General features: G+C 39.9%; 1 protein-coding gene across 1 annotated transcript in view; it reads right to left on the reverse strand.

Annotated features, from left to right (window-relative positions):
- SMARCC1 (SWI/SNF related, matrix associated, actin dependent regulator of chromatin subfamily c member 1) overlaps nt 1-22,346 on the reverse strand; it is a 90,729-nt gene that overhangs the window by 53,398 nt on the left and 14,985 nt on the right. The window contains exons 4-14 of the mRNA XM_040590712.1: nt 19,816-19,897; nt 18,545-18,637; nt 15,399-15,468; nt 12,921-12,990; nt 11,188-11,263; nt 9,120-9,245; nt 8,289-8,407; nt 6,952-7,076; nt 6,091-6,150; nt 5,573-5,610; nt 2,880-3,001 (exon numbers count right to left, since the gene is read on the reverse strand). Of these exons, the coding sequence (XP_040446646.1) occupies nt 2,880-3,001; nt 5,573-5,610; nt 6,091-6,150; nt 6,952-7,076; nt 8,289-8,407; nt 9,120-9,245; nt 11,188-11,263; nt 12,921-12,990; nt 15,399-15,468; nt 18,545-18,637; nt 19,816-19,897 (981 nt within the window). The remainder of the gene's footprint in view (nt 1-2,879; nt 3,002-5,572; nt 5,611-6,090; nt 6,151-6,951; nt 7,077-8,288; nt 8,408-9,119; nt 9,246-11,187; nt 11,264-12,920; nt 12,991-15,398; nt 15,469-18,544; nt 18,638-19,815; nt 19,898-22,346) is intronic.

The raw sequence follows: 22,346 nt of genomic DNA on the forward strand, positions 1-22,346 counted from the left end.
CATAAAATAAACAAAGGTAAAGATGACAAAAAATTAAGCTTTAGTTATTTTGATACATTTTTTCCTTCCATAGCTGTTTCAGATGAAGTATTGAAGTTTAAATGTTCTTTTAGTAGAATCTTTCATTCTGCATGTACTACCAGCCTGACAATGCAAATAGCACCGCAGAAACTTAGGAAATCACATTCTCGTATTTTCTAAATAAAGGGTTGGAGGAAGTGATATGATTTATCTTAAGATAAATAAGGAAATTTGCTCCTGGAGTGTTTTAATTGCAGGGTGATTGCACCTGCGGAGTTCTGCCAGCAATAAATGAACAAGATAATTTTGTTTTATCCATGGCATATAATGGGATATATAAGAGGGTTTTCACTGCAAAGCAAAATTGTAATGCAAGCAAACAGCCAGAGTACATGGAACTTGATTAGTCAACTCATTTTTTTCTTTTCTAAGATCTTAATATGAAAACTCTTTGAGGGACCTAAGATTTAACCCATCTATTACTAAGTGAGGAAATAGCTTCAGGATTATAAAATGGAAAAGTTGGTTGTGTTTTTTTTAAAAATGCAGGGCTTGTCAGAGTAACTTAAGACAGAAACTCATAGAATAGCATGTACTGACACATGCTAAAACCTGGAGAACTACAAGGATCTTTTAAGAATTGCTACTTTTAAAGGTAACACAGAAAAATATATTCTTGCCCTCCTCCTGTATGTTCAGCTTTTCACCTGCCATGCAATTGTCCTTTTACAATGATACCACTTCCTCTTAACTTGTCATTCATAGGAAAATACTCTAATTTGAAGATGAAGATTAACCAATAAACTGTTCAGATTTTAGTAATAAACAAATTTTCTAGTTCTTACAATGAAGTTACCCAAAGCTTAAGATATTACACTGAAACTGTACTGAGCATTAAATAAAATCTATCTTTTTACTAGAAAATTAATTTTAGCAAGGACTATTCTAAAACAGCAGTTTATAAAACATTCTGAGAGAAGTAGATTAGAGTTATTTTTCAGTTTGCTTTAAATCAGTTGTGACTGGACACATTAAGGAAGGATTTGCAATTTGGGAGGCTTTTTTTGCAGCGGTTTGTTTTTATGTTTAAATAACCCAAGAAGCACCTTGCTGGCACAGCAAGGGCCACAACACCTGCAGCCAGGTGGGACAGCGCTACACCTATGCTCTCTAGTTCTCCAGAACACAAAACCCCGTCTCAATGAAAAAGACATGCTCCGAGACAGAAAAATGTCAGTCTCACAGCTGTTTGGTTATTTCAGCCTCAAATCCAAACCAGCTTAACATGCTGTTTCTGGAGCACTAGAATCCAAAAATCAAAGCTTCTTCTCACATACCCTGCTACCTTGTGGATGTCCACTGTTCACACCACAGGGATAATTTACGGTTGCCTTTTACAAGGTCAGGCCAGGTACACCTAATGCAACATGAAGTTCAGTCCGTATTTCTTCACAAATACTTCATTAATCTTTTAGCTTTTTCGGACTGGTTTAGCTCTCAGGAACACCATTGGAACTACTGTCACTATTACAAATGCACCAATCAAGTTCGTAACCAACCATTATCACCCAGTCACTCCCAAAAGCACTTGCACAATAGCCTGAGTCCTCTCATGACAAAACGTCATTGCTGTCATAATTTTCTCAGTAGGTATGTATTATTGTACCTTCATTTCACAAGGAACTGAAGCACAGAGGCTATAGATACACCTACCCTCGTTTAAAGTAAGCCTCAATTAGCTCGAGCTACGCAAAGTTGCCTTGCCTGACCCACAGCAGATCCGCAGTCCTTTATCCCTTTTTGAATGCATCAGTGGAGCGTTTCATTCTGTGTGTGTAACAGAACTACACCTCGAGCTTTTCTGCTCACAAAGCAACTGGAGCACCTAGAAATTCAGACTATGTGACCCTTGCTTTTCTGCTTTCAGGATCATCTCAAAGTGGGAGAGCAGGGGGACTGAGAAAATAGATGGTTCTATTTATGGAGATTTAGGTCAACTTAAGCACCTGACTCAAGGTAACAGAAGTCTGCCAGAGCTGGGAACTGAACCAAGCCTTATGCTAACAGTGCAAATCCCACCTTAATTCATTATTATAAAAAGATACCCACTTTTGAAAGTTGCACGTGAAGCTTAATCCTCAAGTGTCATAGCACATCTTTTTAGATTCCAGCCTAAACAATATCTCAGCTCCTAGAGCTAAGACAAAATGCACGCTCAAATGCTTTTCCAGACAACTGACTATTCCTTACTCTGTTTCCAAAGCAGTTGTTACTTAAAAGTACTACTAAGAGTTTAACTTGTAGCATGACTTTCATTCCCAGCTACTCGCTTCTCTTCCCACACCACAGAAGTCTGAGTACACAGGGGACATTAGGGTTACTATAGTGAGTTATATGCTCATAGCACATCACAATCCTCTGACTCCAAGGAGGATTCCAAAATGAAACGAGCATCCTCCCTGTATAATCAGTGACTTATGCTCCAAGTCAAGATCTGAAGCAAAATAAAAAGCCACCAGCTTTCAGAAGTAGATACAAACATAGGAAGATCATACAAGGACTAGCAAAATAGGAAAGAGAAAGGAATTATTTTCTCACAGGGGAAGAATAAAAATCAATGCAAAGCAAAAAATGCTGAGAAAGTAGACTGAAGACCTATGCTGTTTGAATTCTCTTCCTCATTCAAAATCCCTGAAAACTGTCAGAATTCAGCTCAAAAAGATTTTTAAATAGAAAAGATGTATCCAAATATGGGAACTAGGCCTACATAAAAGTAATTTCTTTCAGCTCTCAGCTTGATTTATGAGTAAACCATCAAAACTCTGAAGTCTTCCCCCAGTTCTCAACTACTTTCTTACCAGTTGTAGTCAAACCAAGATGCATAGCTTGGAATAATGATGTGGTTGGTTTGTTCTGTGACGTTATCTTCACCTGGATCAATTGACCGACTTTGATCACCTTTGTTAGGATCTTCATCTTCCTGTATCATGGAAAGGAATACAACAGTTAGTAGGTTGCAAGAGACATACCTAACAACTCTTAGCCAGCACAAAGTTAGTCCCAAACAGGTGCTTTCCAATCCTGTGCAGAATAAACTCCTGACACAATCTCTGGTCGGGGCGGGGGAGGGGTGTGTGTGTGGGGAATCTCAGAGACCAGAGAAAGGGTAATTTTGTGTTCATAAAAAAATTAAAGGAAGCTTAACGCCAGTAAGTTTTCAGAGCCAGCTCTCAAATCTCAAGGACATACTTGGCAGTATAGTTACACCACGGTTTGCACCCTGTTTACAAAATGAAGCATGCTCTAACTACAGGAGAAAACACTGCATTCCAATTCTGTAGTATACTGCAACCACGTGCAACAAACACAGCACAAACCTAGAGTACTTTGTAAGCTGTGAGCCTAGCTCCTGCTGTCATCTCCAATTACTGACACCACACTAGTTCTTAATATTGTCTAAGACGGGTTGTATTTTTTGCTACTCTTCCCACATTTGTCTTCTCACTCCTCAGAAGAGCATTAAAGGAAATCAGACTCATTACTTCTAGTTTCACTGGGAGACGACTCTTGTCAGCAGTAACAGTTTCACGTCTGCAAAACTGCGTCTCATTACACTAAACTCTTGCTTGGATAAACTCACTTTGACCAATCTTAAAGCTGGTCTTGGATATTTCCCTCTTAAGAAGAGGGGATACTAAGTTCAGGTTGTAACTCTGCATGTCCCTGTGTTTGCTCCCACTCCAAGGGTGAGCAGAGCCATGAGTCTGCTCATACAGGGCTGCTGTGAAGACACCAGCAAGCCACATTTTAGGAGATTCCTAAGCAGATGACAAGCCTTGGGTCACAGTCTGTTGCTTCACAGCAGAAGCCTCCTGTGAACATAAGATATTCTGCAACTTTAGTTCCAGCACATATTCACCTCCTGATCCAAAATGATACAGCGAAGGGCACAGAGACAGTACTACAAAATCAGGGTCAGGAGAGATGAACTGCACAGAAACCCTCAGGTGCTAGTTGAAGAGCCTGCAGGCAACTCAACGTTAAACGGCTTGCTCTACCTCAGTTACTATTTCAGAGAAACAGAAAAGACTGATAACGAAGTCCCAAATGTAAGGAGTCATTAGTATCAATGATGTATCTTTCCCTCGGACTAAATTCCCCCAAAGACAAAAAGGTATCACACTAAATAGATTTAGTGATCTGACAAAAGCTATTCAGAAAAGAAGCCCTTCCTCTCACTATCCCCTCAACTTCCAACAACCTTTTCCTTTCAAAACACATTCACTAAACTAAAAAAAAGATCAGGGCCCCCCAAAAAACACCGTTTAGCAGAGGACATGAAAAGCAAACCTCTTCTCATCTAACATGGAACAAATACTAAGGTTGCTGCATCAATCCTACGGTTCCAGGTCATTCAACACCCAGGGATGGAGAAGTCAGACCAGGAAAAAAAATAAAAAATAAAAAATTTCCCATATTGGAAAAGCCTGCTGTTGCATTCCTTCTGAGTTGGTTTCCCTAACTTGGAAACCAGTGCTTGCTTAACAATTGCATTTTGGCAACCTCGGTTCAGACATCTCTCTCTAGACACTTAAGCCCACCGTTCCTTAGTGTGGTACCTGCACCTGAACCTGAAGGAAATGCTGCTCACTAGCTAGTCAGTGCTTCGGATACCTGGAGTTATCTTTCCCCATTTTAAACCATGAGAAAAGATTTTTGAGCATTTCTGAGAACACATACACAGACTGGACATATGAACTGAAATACTGTAACACTAGAAATATGTCAGTATGTAAAGTCAGATTTTCTTAATTACGTGTATAACACTAAGGACACATCCAAACTGTATGAACCTAACATAGACGTGATCTTTTCCTACCTGCATGATCAAGCAGCCATCTTATACTAGACAAGTTGTTAAAAATAGCACCTGGCATGCCAACAATGCAATTCAATACAGAAACTACCCCAGCAACTCTATTAAAATGATCAGGAAGGCTATCCAGGATTTAGATTTAGTCCTGAAACCTACAGAAAAAGCATAACCTTTGAGAAACCTTGCATCTGAAAAATGCTTCTTTGAAAACATTCTGCATCTCTCTCCTCGTTCTCATTTTTAATACACTAATTTAAAATTACGAAATAACCTTACAGCATTTATAGAATTTTTCTAATAGCAAAACAACACTCCTATCAGTAACTAATTTAATCTTACCACTTGAAAAACATTACAGGCTAAGTTACTGAGGATGAGGTTAAGACCTTGATAGGACAAAGGGGAATATTTTTAAACTAAAAGAGGTAAGATTCAGACTAGACATAAGGAAGAAATTTTTTACACTGAGGATGGTGAAATACTGGCACATGGTGCCCTAAGAGATGGTCAATGTCCCATTTCTGGCAGTGCCCAAGGCCAGGCTGGACGGGGCTGGGAGAAGGGGTCCCTGCCCATGGCAGGGGGCTGGACTGGGTGTTTTTTAAGGTCCCTTCAACCCAAACTGTTCTATGATCTCAGTTTCTACCAAACTCAGTAAGAAACGGCTGCTATTACCTTTCCTCCAGTTGCCACTGTCTCCTCATCCTGTTCATCTGAAAGGTAAAAGCATTGAGAATTACACTAATAAAAAGCATCCGACTGCTCATAAGCTTTTCTAGCAATGCAATTGCTTAATTGGAAAAAATATTTTATTTGTTTTGGAAGGGAAGTGAGGAGGAAAGCAGAGTGGATCACACATCATTAAGGCAATCTCATCCTTATGTAGGCACTCAACTATCCCAGACAAGGGAAGAGATAAGAATACAGAGAAAGGATAATTAAAAAAAAAAGGAAAATTCTGCCAGGAAAGAGCTTAAATGTCATAGTTTTTAAAAAGACTACAAGGGAACAGCCTTGCAAGGGAAGACAACTCAATACGTTTCAAATCCAATGTATGTGAAAACTGAATTAATTCAACAAAAGATAGTAGAATTAGAAATTCCTTTTAAAATTGAGATTTGCCTGCAAGCAAAATTACTTTACTGTAAAACCTGGGGGAGGGGGTGCTGGAGGGTGTTGTGTGTTTGTTTTACCAAGGTCTGCTACTGTTCCTCCTTTCACAGGTGTGTTTTCACTGTCCTTCTTTGGGTTCACTACAAAAGCAAGCAAAATTGAAACTCCGATGAGTAACCATCAGACAAGATAAAAATTATTGAAGTCTAGCATGCTGTCTACCATCTTATCAATAAACAGTTTTGTTGGTCATCTTTGCAGTTCAAAAGAGTTCATCTGTGCAGTCTGAGTACAACAGACCATTTGTTTGATTTCTCTGTAATTTCACATCTGAACACAAAGCAGCTTCTATTCATGTACTTCGTGGACTAAGTACTGTACTTTTTCCACCTATACAACACTTAATAGTTCTTATATGCCAGTTAAAACCAGGTAAAAATCAAACTGTGTGACACGCGAAATAGTTTGGCATCAAGGACTTGAAAGAAGGAATTATTTTTCTGACTTAACAGGTATTGCATAGATCAACACTTTTCTGAAAAGTATTAAGAACTGAATGCATTTGGCATCTTGCTACAGTCTTCAGTCATTTAATGTGCTTATCTCTGGTACTTGGCATGCAATTATTTTCCTCCAGAAAACTCCATCCCCCGAAACACGAACTCTGTATAATGTGTGAGAACAACCCTAAAACAGGTGAAACTAAACATTTAAGTGGATTTTTGTAAACTTATTTCAAAAAGCCAAGAGAAGGTGAATCTGCTGCCCTCCTCAGCTGTCACATTCAAATCCCTTGACTAGATAAAACTTAGATGGGCAGAGACCATCTGGCCCCATGGCCATAAAGTATTTCAAAGATTTGTCAAAATACATACATATTTTTCAGTGCAGTTCAAGCTATTGTTTTAACATTCAAAGAATCCAGTGTATGCATATTTTACCATTTTTGGGAAGTACTACTTCTTCTATATTAGGTACTGGTGTGGGATCCTCCATGTCCTTTGTAAGATCTTCTTGCTCATCTTCTTCCTTCTGCCCTCTCCGTTTCCCATATAAGGCTGCTTGTCTAGAACAGATCATACACAAATTCTCTGCCAGCTGCAACTGCCAGATGTTCTCATCTTGATGTTATTCTTCAGATACCAGGATTAAAGGACTGGGTCAAAATACTTATGAAAACATGAATGCTGTACGAAGTGGTGCTGGTGGTTAATGAAAAAATGTTCTCTGTATATTACTAAAACAAAGTTAAAATAAAAGGTCTTTTCCACTGTTTCAAGACTGAAGACCACCACTGTACATACATCTTGATTCCAACCCGAAACCGTCTCCAGCATGTTGGCAGCACTGGCATACGGTGAGATTCAAGGGAGGAGCGATAGCGATTCACTGACGTCCGTCCTTTTTGAGGTGGCAATAAAGGCACGTGCCGTGCAGAAGAGGCACGGACCACTTCAAGGCACGCTGCCTTATTTAACAAAAAGGGCTGGCTAGTATGAGCAGTTCTGCATACAGAGGGAGCCATTTGGGGAACAAAGGCAGAATCACCCACACTTCTCCCTACTCATCTAAGCTGGGCTTTACTTTTGGGATAAAAAAAGAACTAGTTGATAGTTGGAATTACTTCTCACCTCAAATGATAAATTTCCATGTTTGTCTTATGAAAGCCCAAGAGGTCTATTAAACAAGACTCAAATTTTTAGCACAAAAGTGCTCCCCTCCACTTCCATACATAAATAAGCTTTTATTTAGATACAATATTGGCCTTTTTTTTTTGTTAAGAGATCAAACTAAGCATTGGGAAAAGTCCTGATCTGCAGGACACAAATGCTACTCTGTTAAAGTTGCATTTGAGAAGTGGACTTTAAACCAGCTGGCTATGTAGATAAAAACTCCTCAATTAAATGCAGTAATTTATGGGGCCATACATCAAAAAGCATACATATACTACACGACTGCACTAACAGAACTAGCTTGAGTTATTTTAGAAACAGCTGAGTACTATTTCATTTGATAAATTCTACTCTTGATGCAGCAATGAACCCTGTCACTGGCTCAGATAACGGACAACCTGCACTAGGTTCTCCTCCACCCGCAGGCAGCACAATTCTACAGAGGAGTAAGGAAACTGCATATGCTGCACAAGCAAAAATCACTCAAGTCTGTTGTAGAGCTAATGATTGTATTCTAAGGCGAGACAAGTGAAAGGTGCCAGAGAGATCCCCACAAGCATTTCTTCAATAAAATTTGCCTCAAATTGCAGGACCTGGACACTCACCCTTTCTTCCCTGTCTTTTTTCTTGACTCCACGGGAGTTGGGGGTGGAGAAGGAGAATGCTTTCTCTTCCTTGTACTTGCTGCTGCTTTCCTGTCTCTCCTTTCCGGACTACGTACAGGCTGTTGAGAAGCAAAGTGGTTAGCTCATCCCAAATACTACAGTTATTGAAACGCTGTAGGCTACTCTCTTCCTTAATACATCCTACACCAGAGAAGCTAAAAGCAATAATATCGCAACATGCACCACATCCAGCTCCACAATACTTCCATTTGTCAACATGAAAGCCCCTAAGTTTTCTACAGCCATCCTCCACATCCTGCAATGGCTATGTACTTAAGAACTGTACTCTTAAAGCAAGATTCAAACGCTAGTGTGCAACTCGTTCAGTGCACACTATCCAACAGGAGAGATTCCCTAGGGAGCGGCCTGGTCTCAAGGTTAAATGAGCATGTTTTCAGAGTCCTAACTAACTTCCTGCATTGGGAGAAATAAAAAAAATTAGTTTCAACAAGTACAGAGAATTTGCAAATCAAATATTAACTGATGCTGTTTAACACACCCCTGGCTTCATTTATGAGAAAGTCAAAGAGGGTCCTCTTCTCTCTTACTATCCTTGGGAAGGGTGGGGGGCATGGAAATCAAAGTGCACACTTACATTTCTGGATAAATAAAGTATGTCAGAAGACAGTTAAACCAGACTGTGTTACCACAGGCACCTCAAACTGCTCAACCGGCTTAGCTTTAGCAACTCTGAGTCTCAAAAATTTGACTTATGCACACAAAAAATATCCCTGTACCAACAGGTCACCCATTAAGCAGAGAAGCACTTACCTCTTCATTTTTCATAGAGATTCTCTGTCGGAAACTCACTGTTTTCCTGTTCTCGTCTACCTCATAATCCTCTTCGTTCATCCATTCATTGAATATATCTGTGTCCAAAATCCACTTGGCATGAACCTAAAGAACAGAACAACATCTTGACACACCAATGATTTTGGAAAAAAATAACTCCACGACAGACCTCACAGGATTAAGGAAATACTTGCAGCTTTGTTACCAGCATCTGAATATCCAAGTATCTCGTAATGGTTTTACACATAACAGATGACAGTTTCATGAGGCAATATAATAAAGGAGGAACATGACCATAAGGCTACTGAATGTCATGTCTGTTTCTCAGTTGCTTTTAATCATTCTGAAGTTTAAGGTCAGCTCTCATAGTTGGGACAACAGCTCTGTATTAAGAAGCTTACTTCAGACACTGAAAATTACCATAAAAATCTTCTAAATATACAGATCACCTGAACAGACATGCCACAACCAACCAAAAAAATTAAGAAGAGTTGTCTATATCTTGGAAAGAAAAGATTGACCGTCTTGATTTAAAATACCCATCTTCAAGTAAAGTTCTAGTTTACATAGCTGAAAATAAACTCTTGGGCTTTAGAATCATAGAATCTATGATTTATACAATCTACTATGTATTACTATTTATAGTAAGATTTAGACACAAAAAGCATGTGTTCCAGTTATTTACAGGTGACTACCTGAAGTAAGTAATGTTTCAACAGACATCAACCTACTTCCTGACCTGAGCTACTTTTTAATTCTGCTGTTCAGATTGACAGCATACACAAAGAACACCACTGCCTGTTATGTATAAAAGAGTAAAAAAATAGAACAATAAAGAAGTAGCTACTACTGTTTCATGGTAACAAAGAAAACTAATTACTACATGAAGAACCTAAATAAGGCTGCTGATGTCAGTTTGACTGCTCGCACGTTCAACAGATTGACATGTGCTGACTTTCTGCATCATTACAACATCAGTTAAGAGCACAGTTCCTAATAAATTTAACCTTTCCATAAAGAAAGGTGAGATATGACCCTCAGGGATTCTTTACACAGCTACTAGTTTTCTCATTCATTTCCACGTTGGCTCTAACTGCATGGACAGTTGCATTCATACACTAGAATTTGTCAGCAATGCCAAGGCTTTGGGAAAATGTAGTAAAAAAATAATAATAATAAAAAAATAATCAAGAAACTTGAACTGTGCCCCGTACTAAGAGCATACAGAAGCTGGTATCTACAGTGGTACTGAGCTAAGACAAACTTGCTCAAGACCTTCTGTAGCAGTGTGAAACCAGGGCACAGGGGAGCCCACAGCCACACACGATCTGTCAGCCAGACCACGGCTCTATTTTGATCCCAACAGCTGAATCTGCTGGAAATGATGCTGCCATTACATTAACTCAGAGAACAGACAAGATTTCAATTGTACCACAGACTTCAAAAATTTGGATTTGTTCTCTAAAGCAGTTTCTTGATTTCCATATCATCTACTAATATTTGTGGCCATTTCTATGCTACAGAAAAAGATCAACTTTCTGAAGACAAAGTATGTTTTAAGCCCTGTAACACGTGTCAGATTTCTAACCTGACAGTTCTTTTCTCTAACCCAAAAAACCCATGAAGATACGGCTTTTTCCCCACATCCCCTCCTTAAACACTGTATAATGCCGCTGTGCTTTCTAATGAGTTGTCAAGTTTCATCCCAGAGATGGCTGTACTTCAGCAGTAAGGAAGGACTGACCTCTAACAGAAAACACCTCACTCACGTCAGGCCAAAATAAAAATGGTAATTTTGACACTAGCAGGGATTCCCAAGTATGTCCTTTCCCCTCACAAAGTATTTTTTCAACAGCATTCCTCCCCATACCAAAGAAACATTTTAGACTTTTTCATCACAGCTCTAGAAATACCACTCTGCTCTTCCAGATATATGGAAGTACAGCCATTGTTACTCAGCAGCACATTAAAACATCCATCCAGTAACACCTGCGCATAAGCTATACCACTATGGCAACCCTGGGAAACTGTTCAAAAAGAGACTTACCTTCCATGGCTTTTCAGGAATTGGAGGATCCTCAATTTCAGCATCTATTTCATTGGCATGAACCCAAGTGTCATAGCTAATGAGAGGAGGCAAGAAAAAACAAAATTGGTCCCCTGGGCTGTTCATCCAGAAAGATCACCAGCAGGAATATTTACTCAGCAATTTTGACAGGTGCAAATCATACTGGTGGGACAGAATAGTGAAGTATTTTCACACAATGAAAAGTTAAAGGAATAAGACACACTGAAAAGGGAGGGGTCCAAGACATGTAATATACATTTTTAGCTTTCTGAATTTAAAAGCCATCTGTGTGAAATCAGCTCCAGCTTAAAATTGGAAATCTACTCTCTAGGTTCAGAGGTATAAATGTAGTTTGAGCACCTGTGCAAACCCCATCATTAAGTTAATTAACTTGTTTCTGTTCTTGTGAGTTTAAAGCAAGAGATACTGCATTCCTAGAAGAAAGGAGTATGCATCCTCTCTTCTATGCCTATTGCTCTAGAAGCCATTTATTATTTACACTCACTTTTCCACATGCTATTCCATCCAAAGCCCAACTATAAAAATACTAAGAAACCACACAGTAACAGCAAAAGCCAAAACACTCTATAAGCAACACGAGGCACGTACTGACCAACTGGCGTGTTATACAGAAGGAAAGATGTGTATACAGCATTCCTCATGTTTATACCACCACTTATAAATACATATACACATACACAGAGTCAACACAAACTTGACTGCTGCTGAAAGTATAAAAATGTTTTCAAGTTCTTTATCTGTATGAAGAAAGAAACTTAAGTGATTGTTGTTTGCTCTCCTCCAGTGAAATATGGATATGGTTCTTGAGAATTCTGTGCATGCACAGCCAAGCAGATTTTACTACCCTGAAAAAGTTATTTAAGAAGTCACTGCTGGGTTATCAGTCTTTTGAGTTTTCCAGAACCTGGACTCAGAAACCAGTTATTACAAATAAATTTATGTTACTAACAGTAAATACGTTATCTTTTAAAATCTTCTAACACCACAAGACAGCTTTCTCAAATGCATGCTCTCAGCAGTCACACTTGACAAAAGGCAACCCATGGAATGAAATCTCCCTTTATCAAAGGCAGTTCAACTAGGTCATTAGAAGTTCTCCCTTTTAAAGTTTTATTAACTATATGGAAAGGCTCACGCCACCCTCTGAAAGTCTGGTTCAATTTGCAACCTTACTAGCGGCTCTGCAGAAACACAGACTCCCCCTTTCCAAGCTCGCCCACCTGCCAGGATCACAAATAGGCATGCATATTTCAGTTTTAAACCGATGATTAAGTTTTTTCAGGCTTTGGACATTAAGATAAAAAGCAGATACACTAAATTACTGCGTGGTTATACTTTAAGACAACCCGTGTTTGTCTGATAATATGAACAGTGACGTACAATCACTGAGAATCAAACCAACAGGAACACAGTACTGTGTACTTGGGTTACATTTTCAGATGAGCCACTGTGGGACAGGCCTGAGCCTGGCGTGCTGCAGAACAAGGGAAGAGCACAGCTGCAGCCCACAAGCTGGGACACTGTCCGTGCAGGTTCGCCACTGATTCCTGGTAGTGGTGCTCTGCAGTTGAGGTAAGGAGCAGCTTGTTTGAGGACATGGATTTTCCTACTCACAAGTTTTTATCAAGGCTTTTCCTTCAACAAACTTAAGTAAGATTTGGGGTCTTCATTCTTCCCCCACCTTTCTTTACCTGTCTGGAAAAAATCCCCAGTGTACCAGCACCTGCTTGTCTTTTTTCATCACAGGTCTCAACCATTCATCTGCAAAGGGGAGAGAGATCTAGCGTCAGATTCCACTTGTAAAGCACATTAAACACTACTTTGCTTTTCCATAGTCAGTCATAGTAAAGTTATTGCAACCACCTCTGATAAAAGCCTGTTGCAGTGCCACTGCAATGGCCTGGCCTGCCACAGTAACACACCTGCCTGCATTACCTTGGCCACGTCTAAACTCACACGTGCTCTGCCTGTATATGACAGACGTTACATTAGTAAAGTCATTTTAATGCTAAGGATGACTACATTTCCTTCCCTGGCCACACACATTCATATCCTAACACACTTCAGATTAAGATTCAAAGACGCCTGAAACAACGATCAGTTTCTCAACAGGAGCAAGAGGTATTTCTGGTTGAGAGGCTGAGGCACCAGCTCGTCCTGTCCCATCCCACCTCCCAAATTCCTTGGCTGCTTTGGCCTGGAACTCAGAACAGGACACAGCAAATCCTCCAAGAGGACATTCAGGAAAGACAGCAGGAATAACATAGGGAGACAGACACAGAAAGACACCCCAATCTGTCACTTTTTTCAAATTTCTGAATAAATAACAAAGACTAAACTCCCAAATGCTTTCTTCTCAACTCGTAAATATTTCCCCCCCATCTTTCTGTATCCTTGTTCGGCATCTGAATCCCCTCATTAACTTCTTCTACTGATTTCTATTTATTTAAAACGACCCTCTTCCCAGTATTGAATTCTATTCTCAACAAAATACCTCAACAAAGGTATTTAAAAAAACAACAGGGTTTTGAAGGAAGAATGTCAGGGCAAGGGGTGGTGGTAAAACAGATTTTAATAAAAAACTTCCAAGAGTGTAAGAAAACTTGGATTTCAACTTTCTTCTTTCACAGCAGTGCTAATAAGGACTTCAAGTTACTACAGGCTGACTGAGCAACACTAACACTTTGCTGATTTTGCAATAAGGCATACACTCAGTCTAACTGGCATTTTAAACTTTTTTTCTTTCAAACTGCACATCTGACACAATGTAATAACCTACCTCCTGCAACCCAAATATTGAGAATATAGCCCAGAGCAGTGTTAGAAGGCAAAGCCGGAGAATGTGAACCTGTATAGGGTTACACTGCTTGGATTTATGGCTGTTTTCTCATCTTAGTATAACCAAGGGTTAAGAGCTCTATTTAACACATCTGCATGTTTGCTGACTACAAAACAGATAGGACCTACTACGCTCAACCCTTTTGTGAGAACCTGAACTCGTTAAAGATAGCTACAAGCCCGTGTCTACCAGCAGGACAGGACACAGGCGAGCCCTGGGGTCAGTCAGGCCCTGGCCACTCCTGCACAGGGGGACACTTCCACCTAGCGGCCTGCAGCTGCCAGGCCTCACCAGGAAAAGCCCGTTTACGTCAGTGAAGCTCACATGCGACATCATCCACTAGACAATTAGATGTGTCTAACATGAAAAAAATTAAGAACAGGTTTTTTGTTATTTACTGAAGAACGCAGCTGTTGAACTGCTTTTGTGGAACCTATGTACGTCACAGAGGCAGCCAATATATATTTATATTTATAATAAAGCCAACAATCTCTGTTTACCAGGTCTACTTGTTATTGCATCTACCTTGTCAAACCACGTAGAATCCCTGATTGGTGTGGGTTCGGCTTGGACCTTGAAGACCCCCCAGTCCCACCCCCGCCTCGCCGCCCTCACAGGGAAGGATTTCTCCCTCAGCTCTGATCTCCATCTGCCCTCTCTCAGCGCAGAGCCACTACCCCTGTTGTATCACTACATGCAATGTATGTACCAGCATTCACAACCTGGCACCTGGATAGATGAGAACACAGCAGACAATTTTTCAATTCTCATTTACTTTAGCATCTATCTACCTTTCACACATCCAGTCGATTCCTAATAACGTTTCACTCAGCATTCTGACCTGTATTTATGCACTTGGGAGCCATCACAGAAGCAACAAAATAAAACTAAAGTTTCCATTAATATTTATTTTAAAGACCCCTACTTCTGCTGTCCTTCCTTTTAATTTTTAACCTAAGTTAATTTAAATTCTTCCAGACACTTAGCTTTGATCTCCCACAGCCTACAAGTTATTTGGGACAAACAAGATGTCCACCTGTGTTCAGCAATAAATAACACCTCAGTTTCCAGCATGAACACTGAAGAGTAGTCAGCATTAACACACCTTAATCAGAAAACACTGTGTCAGTTAAAAACATGAACGTTACACCCAACAGCTAGAAGCAGGACACACAGTAACTTTACTTGGAGGCATTAACCTTAGAAACATTTTTCAAGTGGCTCTCAGGAGCAGGCTAGGAATACATTGTGCCTGTGCTAAAGCTCCTGTGACTGCTACAGAATGTAGTTACAAGACTATTTCCAGTTAAAAATTGGAAAACAATTTTACCATCATCCATTGAGGTAGGACTTGGATAAACATGGTGGGTAGCCTTTGATTTCTCTTCAGTTACTGTTCCCTGTGGGAAAAGTGGATGAAAGGAAGAAACTGTATGAGAAACCTTCAGCACATTACCCCAGACTTCTCACAGCCCATACAACCTAGAAATATTCAAGGCTAGCTTCAATGCAACTACAAGAACGCCACCTCTAAGGAGTGCCAGAAAAAGACAATTATTTTAAGATTGCTGCCAAACTACTACACCTCTCACTCTCTTCATCTCAAATGCTTCCTCCTCCTAGTTCCTTCTGCCCCAACTCTCATCGTAAATTGTTTAACTATCAGTTCATACAAGCCTATTGGTGAATATTTTGTATGAAAGCATCTGTAACTTTTTTCCCCCCATTACGTACACACTTTGGTCCAAAACAATTTCTAAGTATGACAATTTAAGATTAAGTCTAAAAGAAACTTAACTAGAAATGGCTGCCTTGAATAGAACAGCCCTAGTGCTCAAGAAAGGCTGTATTGTCAAGAGACAGAATAAACACCCGGTCTTTCAAGAAAGCCTCCTAAATCATAGAACAAAGGGAGTAAATCAGAACTACACTAACATGATACCACTGTGTGTCAAAATACCCAAACATGAAAACACTTTTTCTTCTTGCTGGTTTAGCACGTCACTTTCTCAACATATGAGAAGCAACAGATGTACTTCTCATGCTTATGTAGGTGCCACAAACAGTGCGACAAAGCAATTTCTCTGCATATGGGTACAGGCCGTAATTATATTCCTATGGCATCTACAGGCAAAAAAAAATTACTACATGATCTGTTAAATAAATACCTAACACTGCTTAGTGTGACCAGTCGAGAAAACCCTGTCCTTCCCTCACGTGGAGAGCCATAAGGATTCTCCCACATGCTGTGGGGACACACCTCCAGTCTCCATATATGAAGAGTCATTTCCAAGGACAGCCGAAATTCACAGTCTGCAGAATCTTCTGCAGGAGTTATGTTTTGAAACAGTTTGTATGAAAATGTTATTCACAATTTACATTCCACAAACACTTGACAGATTTATTTAAAGGACTTAAGAGCACATGGGATAGTCACAGCCAACAATATGTGAATACCTTATTTAGAAGACAGCATCAAAAGGAGGAAAATTCAAAAAAGCACGAAGATGCATTGCATTATGGTAGCAATATTCAAAGACTAGTCTGCTATCAGGGGCCAAAGAGCAAAGAGCTCCTACACCAAGAGTTCATAGAACTGGGTAAAGGGAGAGGAGGTGCTCTGAGCAACAGCAAAAAGGAGAGCTGGAAAGTAGGAAGAATTTAAAAATGCTCCAAAGGAAAGAGCCCTGGTGTGAATAAAGAATCTGCAAAGTGTTTAAGGAACAATGTTAATTCTCCTCCCTTCATTTCCCATGAGCTAAAGATCCTCTTCTATATATCTAATTCGAGCTTTGTGAATTAGATCAGTTAAGTTTCACCTACTTCCTATGGAGCTTTCAAAACCCCATCAGACAATAGACGAACAGAAAGTCTCTCTCAGATGCTAGCCTAACTGAAAACAAAGGGATGGGTACTTTACACTAGAACAGCTTTCAGAAAAAAGTATAAGCAGATTGTAAGGCTTATTCCCTGCCTCTGCTAAACTGAATGTGATTAGAAGCTAAAGACGTAACAAGATGGAAGAATTCTCTAGTGACAAAATGTTTTTCTTGAAGCAGACAGACTTTATGCTAAATCTCACTCATTACCTGTTTTCAAGTTCCTAAATTATTATCCTGACTCTTCTCAAAAAATCCTCAACATTTATAAAGAAAATCAGAAAAAGTGCAACTACCAGAAACCATAACAGCATCTCCATCAGCAGAGAGAGCAAACATCTTACTGACAGTTCTGTTTATAAGCCCAGAGACGACACTGGCACTGTGCTGGGACAAGAGACACGCAACTCTTCTGCAAGGCTGCAGTCAGAGCAGCGAGGGCTTGGGAACGCCAGGGAGGAGGGAGCTACAAGTACTAGGGATGGGGTGGAGGAAAGACAACAGCAACAGGTTAAAGAGAAAAAGTCAAGACAGCGAGCAAGCACAGACATCAACACAAATGCAAGTTGAGAATTCAGAGGGAGGGCAAAGAAGCAAGCCCAAAAGGCAGAATTAGGGACAGTCTCTGTTTTTAGTTCTTCACATCCCTTTACACACAAAGCTGCCTTACTGAGAAGTCCCCGAAATCATTCACAGATATAGCATGCTTTGAGTTCACTGTAGACTTCCTTTATGAAAGGAAAATTGAATCATTAACTCCAATTTAAGCAATAACAAGCATCCTGAATCAGCTAAAAAACTACAAGTAACTTGTGAAAAATTACACAACTGAAGTTGGGATGATGATTTATAATCCCAACACAGGAAATACATTTAATGTGGAAAAGAAACACTGTACTTTGGCTACAGCCGTGAATTATCAAAACACAAAAGGCTATCAGACCATCTAGAGTTCACATTCCAGGATTTTTCTCTCCAGACAAGTAAAAAGACTGTTTATATTCTTAAGAGACGAAGCTTAATAGCTTGTTCAGCTCATCATTTCCTATATTAAATTACAATGTGAAGATGTTGACTCTTTTGGAAATATGCTGACTACCTAACAAGCAGGAGTGCTGTTACTTATGCTCTGTTCAGCACAGGCAAGAACAAAAGCAAGTAGAATAAAGCAAAAAAAAAGCAGCAATCATTTTAAGACTAAAGCTTCCTTATGCTGTTCCCACATATCTAGAACAGCTGTATTACATGCTACCTTCTTTGGTCTCAGATTTGGACAAACAATGAGCTTCTGTTTTATATATGCAGGTATTCAACAGCAAATCATCTAGGGCCTGCAGCCAGCTCACCGAGACACCATAACTACTTTTTACTTCAACAGCAATTTCAGATTTACTTCTAGAACAGTTATGACTCCATCTCCATGCGAGGATAACTACTAAAGGCATTTTACAAACAGTGAACTTCTGGTCTTAAGCAACTTGCTGCTGCCGCCTTGTGTTGTCAGACAATTCAGATGTAACTGATACGCTGAAGTCAGGTGAATACATTTTATCTTACGACTGACAAAATGTTTTAAGATATGCTATTTAACAATTACCTGGTGACGTTTGACAATATCCTTCAATTTATTAGCCAACTTCAATTCTATATCTGGAATGAGGTAGATGGTTGGTCTGCTCAGACAATTGTTCTAGTGGAGAGAATAGGAAGTTAAATAAGAAATTAGTAGGCCACCTGTGACGTAAACCAAAAAATCCCATTAAGACCAGCAATGCTTGAGAGAGCTCAAGAGGAACACGTGGCAGCTTGTGCCATGGCACACTGACCCTAGCTCCAGAGACCCCTGCCACTGCAGTACCTCCTCGGCACACCTCCCCGCCGGAGTCTCACCCAGGGTTTCCTTCTGGTCTCTGCAGATCTGCTGTTAGCTCTGTCAGAGACGTTATCACAGATAAAGGGAACGCAACCCAGCGCAGCTGTTCCCACATTCCTGCTTTCACATCTTTAATGGAAACCCGGTCTTTGATTTAAAAGATTTTTTGATAGGCTCTGGAACACTTCACTTGAAAGGGAACCGAAGTTCCCTGCGTGTCAGCCTCCGGATCTGAATCTGTCCTGTTGCACTGGCATGCAGATTCACACATTTCTACAGTACTGACAGGTACACGTTCGTTTCATTTTGAATTCTAACAGGTACTCTATTACATACTGAAACCACCATGCAATAACAGAAGTTTTAGTATAATAAGAGTACTGTTTATTTTTGCCGTCATTCCTCCTACCTCCACTTTTAATAAGCTCCTGAAAGTCACATCTTGACTATATTATACACTATATATTTTTTAGGGGGGAAAAAATTAAAAAATTCTGTCATACACAGCAGTTTAAAAAATTTAACTTCAAATTAGTCTCCACACAGCTGTTATCTGCTGCCTTATGGTAACAACCTGTTTGACAAAACAAACAAGACAGTCTGAAGTGTACCCTAACCTGAAAAAAAGTCAAACCGTTATCAGGCTGAAGGTCTCAAAAACGTCAGCAATTGGATGGGTATGTACAGAACGGTTACTCAGTCCTAAGTGTGACACTTTCACAACATGACAGAGTCACTCGGAATGCCTTCTCCTACCTTACAAAGAGGTTTTTTTCACCCTGTCCATATCCACAGAACATCAGTGAAAACATTCTGAAGTTTTAAAGTAATAATCGGACTTGTGACTAAAATGGGTGGAAGAGGGAGGGAAGAATCTAATACTCCTACAGAAGTCCTGGACATAACTCTTCACTGGGTCACAGCTTAGGTACGTGAAAGGCTAGCGAATCCCTTCCCCGAGCAAGCGAACACAGTCCTGTACATGAGTTTCTTGCCTGCACTAGTGTTTTCTCGATGTTCATGAACATCTCCACGTTTCGATCCATTCGGGATGGATTCTGCAGGTCAAACCTCCGCCTGTTAAGGAAAATTATTCAAAAATATTAAATTCAACTCTCCTCCACTCAGTACTCAAGAATCTTTCACGTTCCACAAGAAAAACAGTGTATCATGGTAGCTACACAAGAACACTTAAAGCACAATCACAAATATTTTTGCTTCACTTGGCAGCCCTCACAAGCAAGAAAAATCACCATGAACCAAATCAACAAAATGCAACTGATTTGTGAAATGTTTAGGAAAAATGAAGGTTGACATTGTCCAACAAAACCCTCTAGCAGGGCTGTGCATTCCACTACAGTCACAAAGGATAATTAAACAGAAACATAATCAAATGGATTTCAACAACTAGATGAGAAAACTCATGAACGAGCTCTGGCATCTCTTACTTCTAGTTGCACCCATCCACCAGTCCCAGACTCTAATCCAGGAAAAACACAGCAAGCCGTCTGCCTGCTATTTTCTAAATTAGTCATCTATTTGCTAACAAGCCACCCCACACAGCACACAGGTAGTCAATAATCCATGTAAGCGTTTCATGATCATCTTTATTGGACTCTGGTACTTTAAAGTGTGCTACTGCACTGACAAAGCAAGCAAAAGTCTTGAAATAACAATGTAGATTTAAGAGTATCAGAAATGGGGGGCATAACACAAAATCTGACCTTCTACTGGGAAGAACCACAAGAGCCTCCCAGAGGCATTCTGCCCTATCCGCCTGAGCCATACACATATTCAGAAGTCACGGATGAATCAACTCAGATGAAGAATTTGAATGGTGACCCCCAAGAACCTGAGAGGTGGGACAAGAGCAGCACTAAAGCCAGTCCCTCACCAGGGTCAGCACTGGCACCACCACGCAGGCTCATCCCCACCAGCCAGGGTAAGTAGTGCTGCAGGAGCCTCTCAAACATTTTGCCCTGACCCTTAACAATTCAGCCTTTTCCAAAGCACAATGGTATGTTTAGATAATCAGGTAGTTGACTTTTAGATGTAAAACACTGCCTGGTTTACTTCTGTACCTCCCAAGTTTTGGAAAAAAAAGCTGTTGCTGGAGTCTGAAAATGTTCTTAACTGGAGCGTTGAGTTGGTGTCCAGGAGTGGCAATACTGGCAGGAGGAATTTCAGTGCATAAAATAAAAAAATACCCTGTACACTGAACACAGTGAAAAGGCCATGCACATAATTACCATGCAGTGACTGATAATGCTTTAACACCCCAACTTAAAAGACAAGAATTTATTCCAGTGCCCAAATCTAATGACAGTTTCTTTTAAACACATGCTTGCTTCCAGTAACACATCAAATCACTTTTTAAAGTTTATAAACATACGATGAAGGTAAACCAAAGCAAGATTGATTTTTAGTCACAAAACCCATTACGACACAAGGATGACATCACATCAATATTACACTACTGAACAAGGACACTTAAGCTGAGACCACCATGTTCTCCGTCACTTGAGGCTCTCCAGCACTCAGAAAGAAGCTGCCCATGCAGGTGGTGCTGGTAAATATGCTGCAGTGCTGGGCAGCACCAGAAATATTGACTGCTCATGAATGACAGCTTCTATGCTAAAGCAGTATCACGGTCTCTTCCCTTCACACTAAGGGCATGGTAAACAAGTCAAAGATAATACCCTGGAATATTTATTAGAATAGTCTTTTTAAATTTTAAAATAAGTTTATGACCGCTTTAAATAGCGTTGTGCGTGTTGAAAAGTTTACACTGACTTCCAGAAGTAGGGCCAGTCATCAAGAAGTCTGTCAGTTCACTGCACAACACAATTTAATGAAGTATTATAATAGGATTTTAAGAGCCAAGATCAAGCTACTCCTCGACTATGCAGCCAGGGACAGCTTCATAGTCTGTATGCAAAATGCATCCTTCTTGGATGCAATGGTTTCAAGGAGGTGCAGAAAGATAATCGCCAAATAAACACAGACTAACCTAGACACCTAATAAAGTCTTCAGCACCTATGAAACAAAGACACTTCAGGCATTGAAGTTAGACCAAAACTTTTTACATTTGGTTGCCTGAAGCCTGCATTACGTATTCATTTAATGCTATATATACGTCCCCAAATTCCTGCCTGCTTTTGAAATCCATACTTTAAAAGAGAAGCATGTCAACACATTAAGAAATAGCACTTTTCTCAGTTTCCCATTTAGGTATAACAGCAGTACTAAATTTTTCCTATCCTTTATTTAACTGATACCCTCTGACAGGTTTTAGCAAACAACTACTTGAATTGCAGTGATAGACAAGGTATGTCCAGCTGCACTGGATAAGTGCATTTTTCAGACATACCTATTATGACGAGGAAAGGTACTTCTCCTATAAGACAGATCATTCACAAACAGGTTAAGCAAGAGCGACAATGCATACCATTAAAATAAATTTTTTACAAAATCATAGTTCAGGCAAAACACCACATATTATTTGGTTGAGTCAGTGAAGGATAC

This window comes from Falco naumanni, chromosome 4, assembly GCF_017639655.2.
Source record: "Falco naumanni isolate bFalNau1 chromosome 4, bFalNau1.pat, whole genome shotgun sequence".
Classification (NCBI taxonomy): Eukaryota; Metazoa; Chordata; class Aves; order Falconiformes; family Falconidae; genus Falco; species Falco naumanni.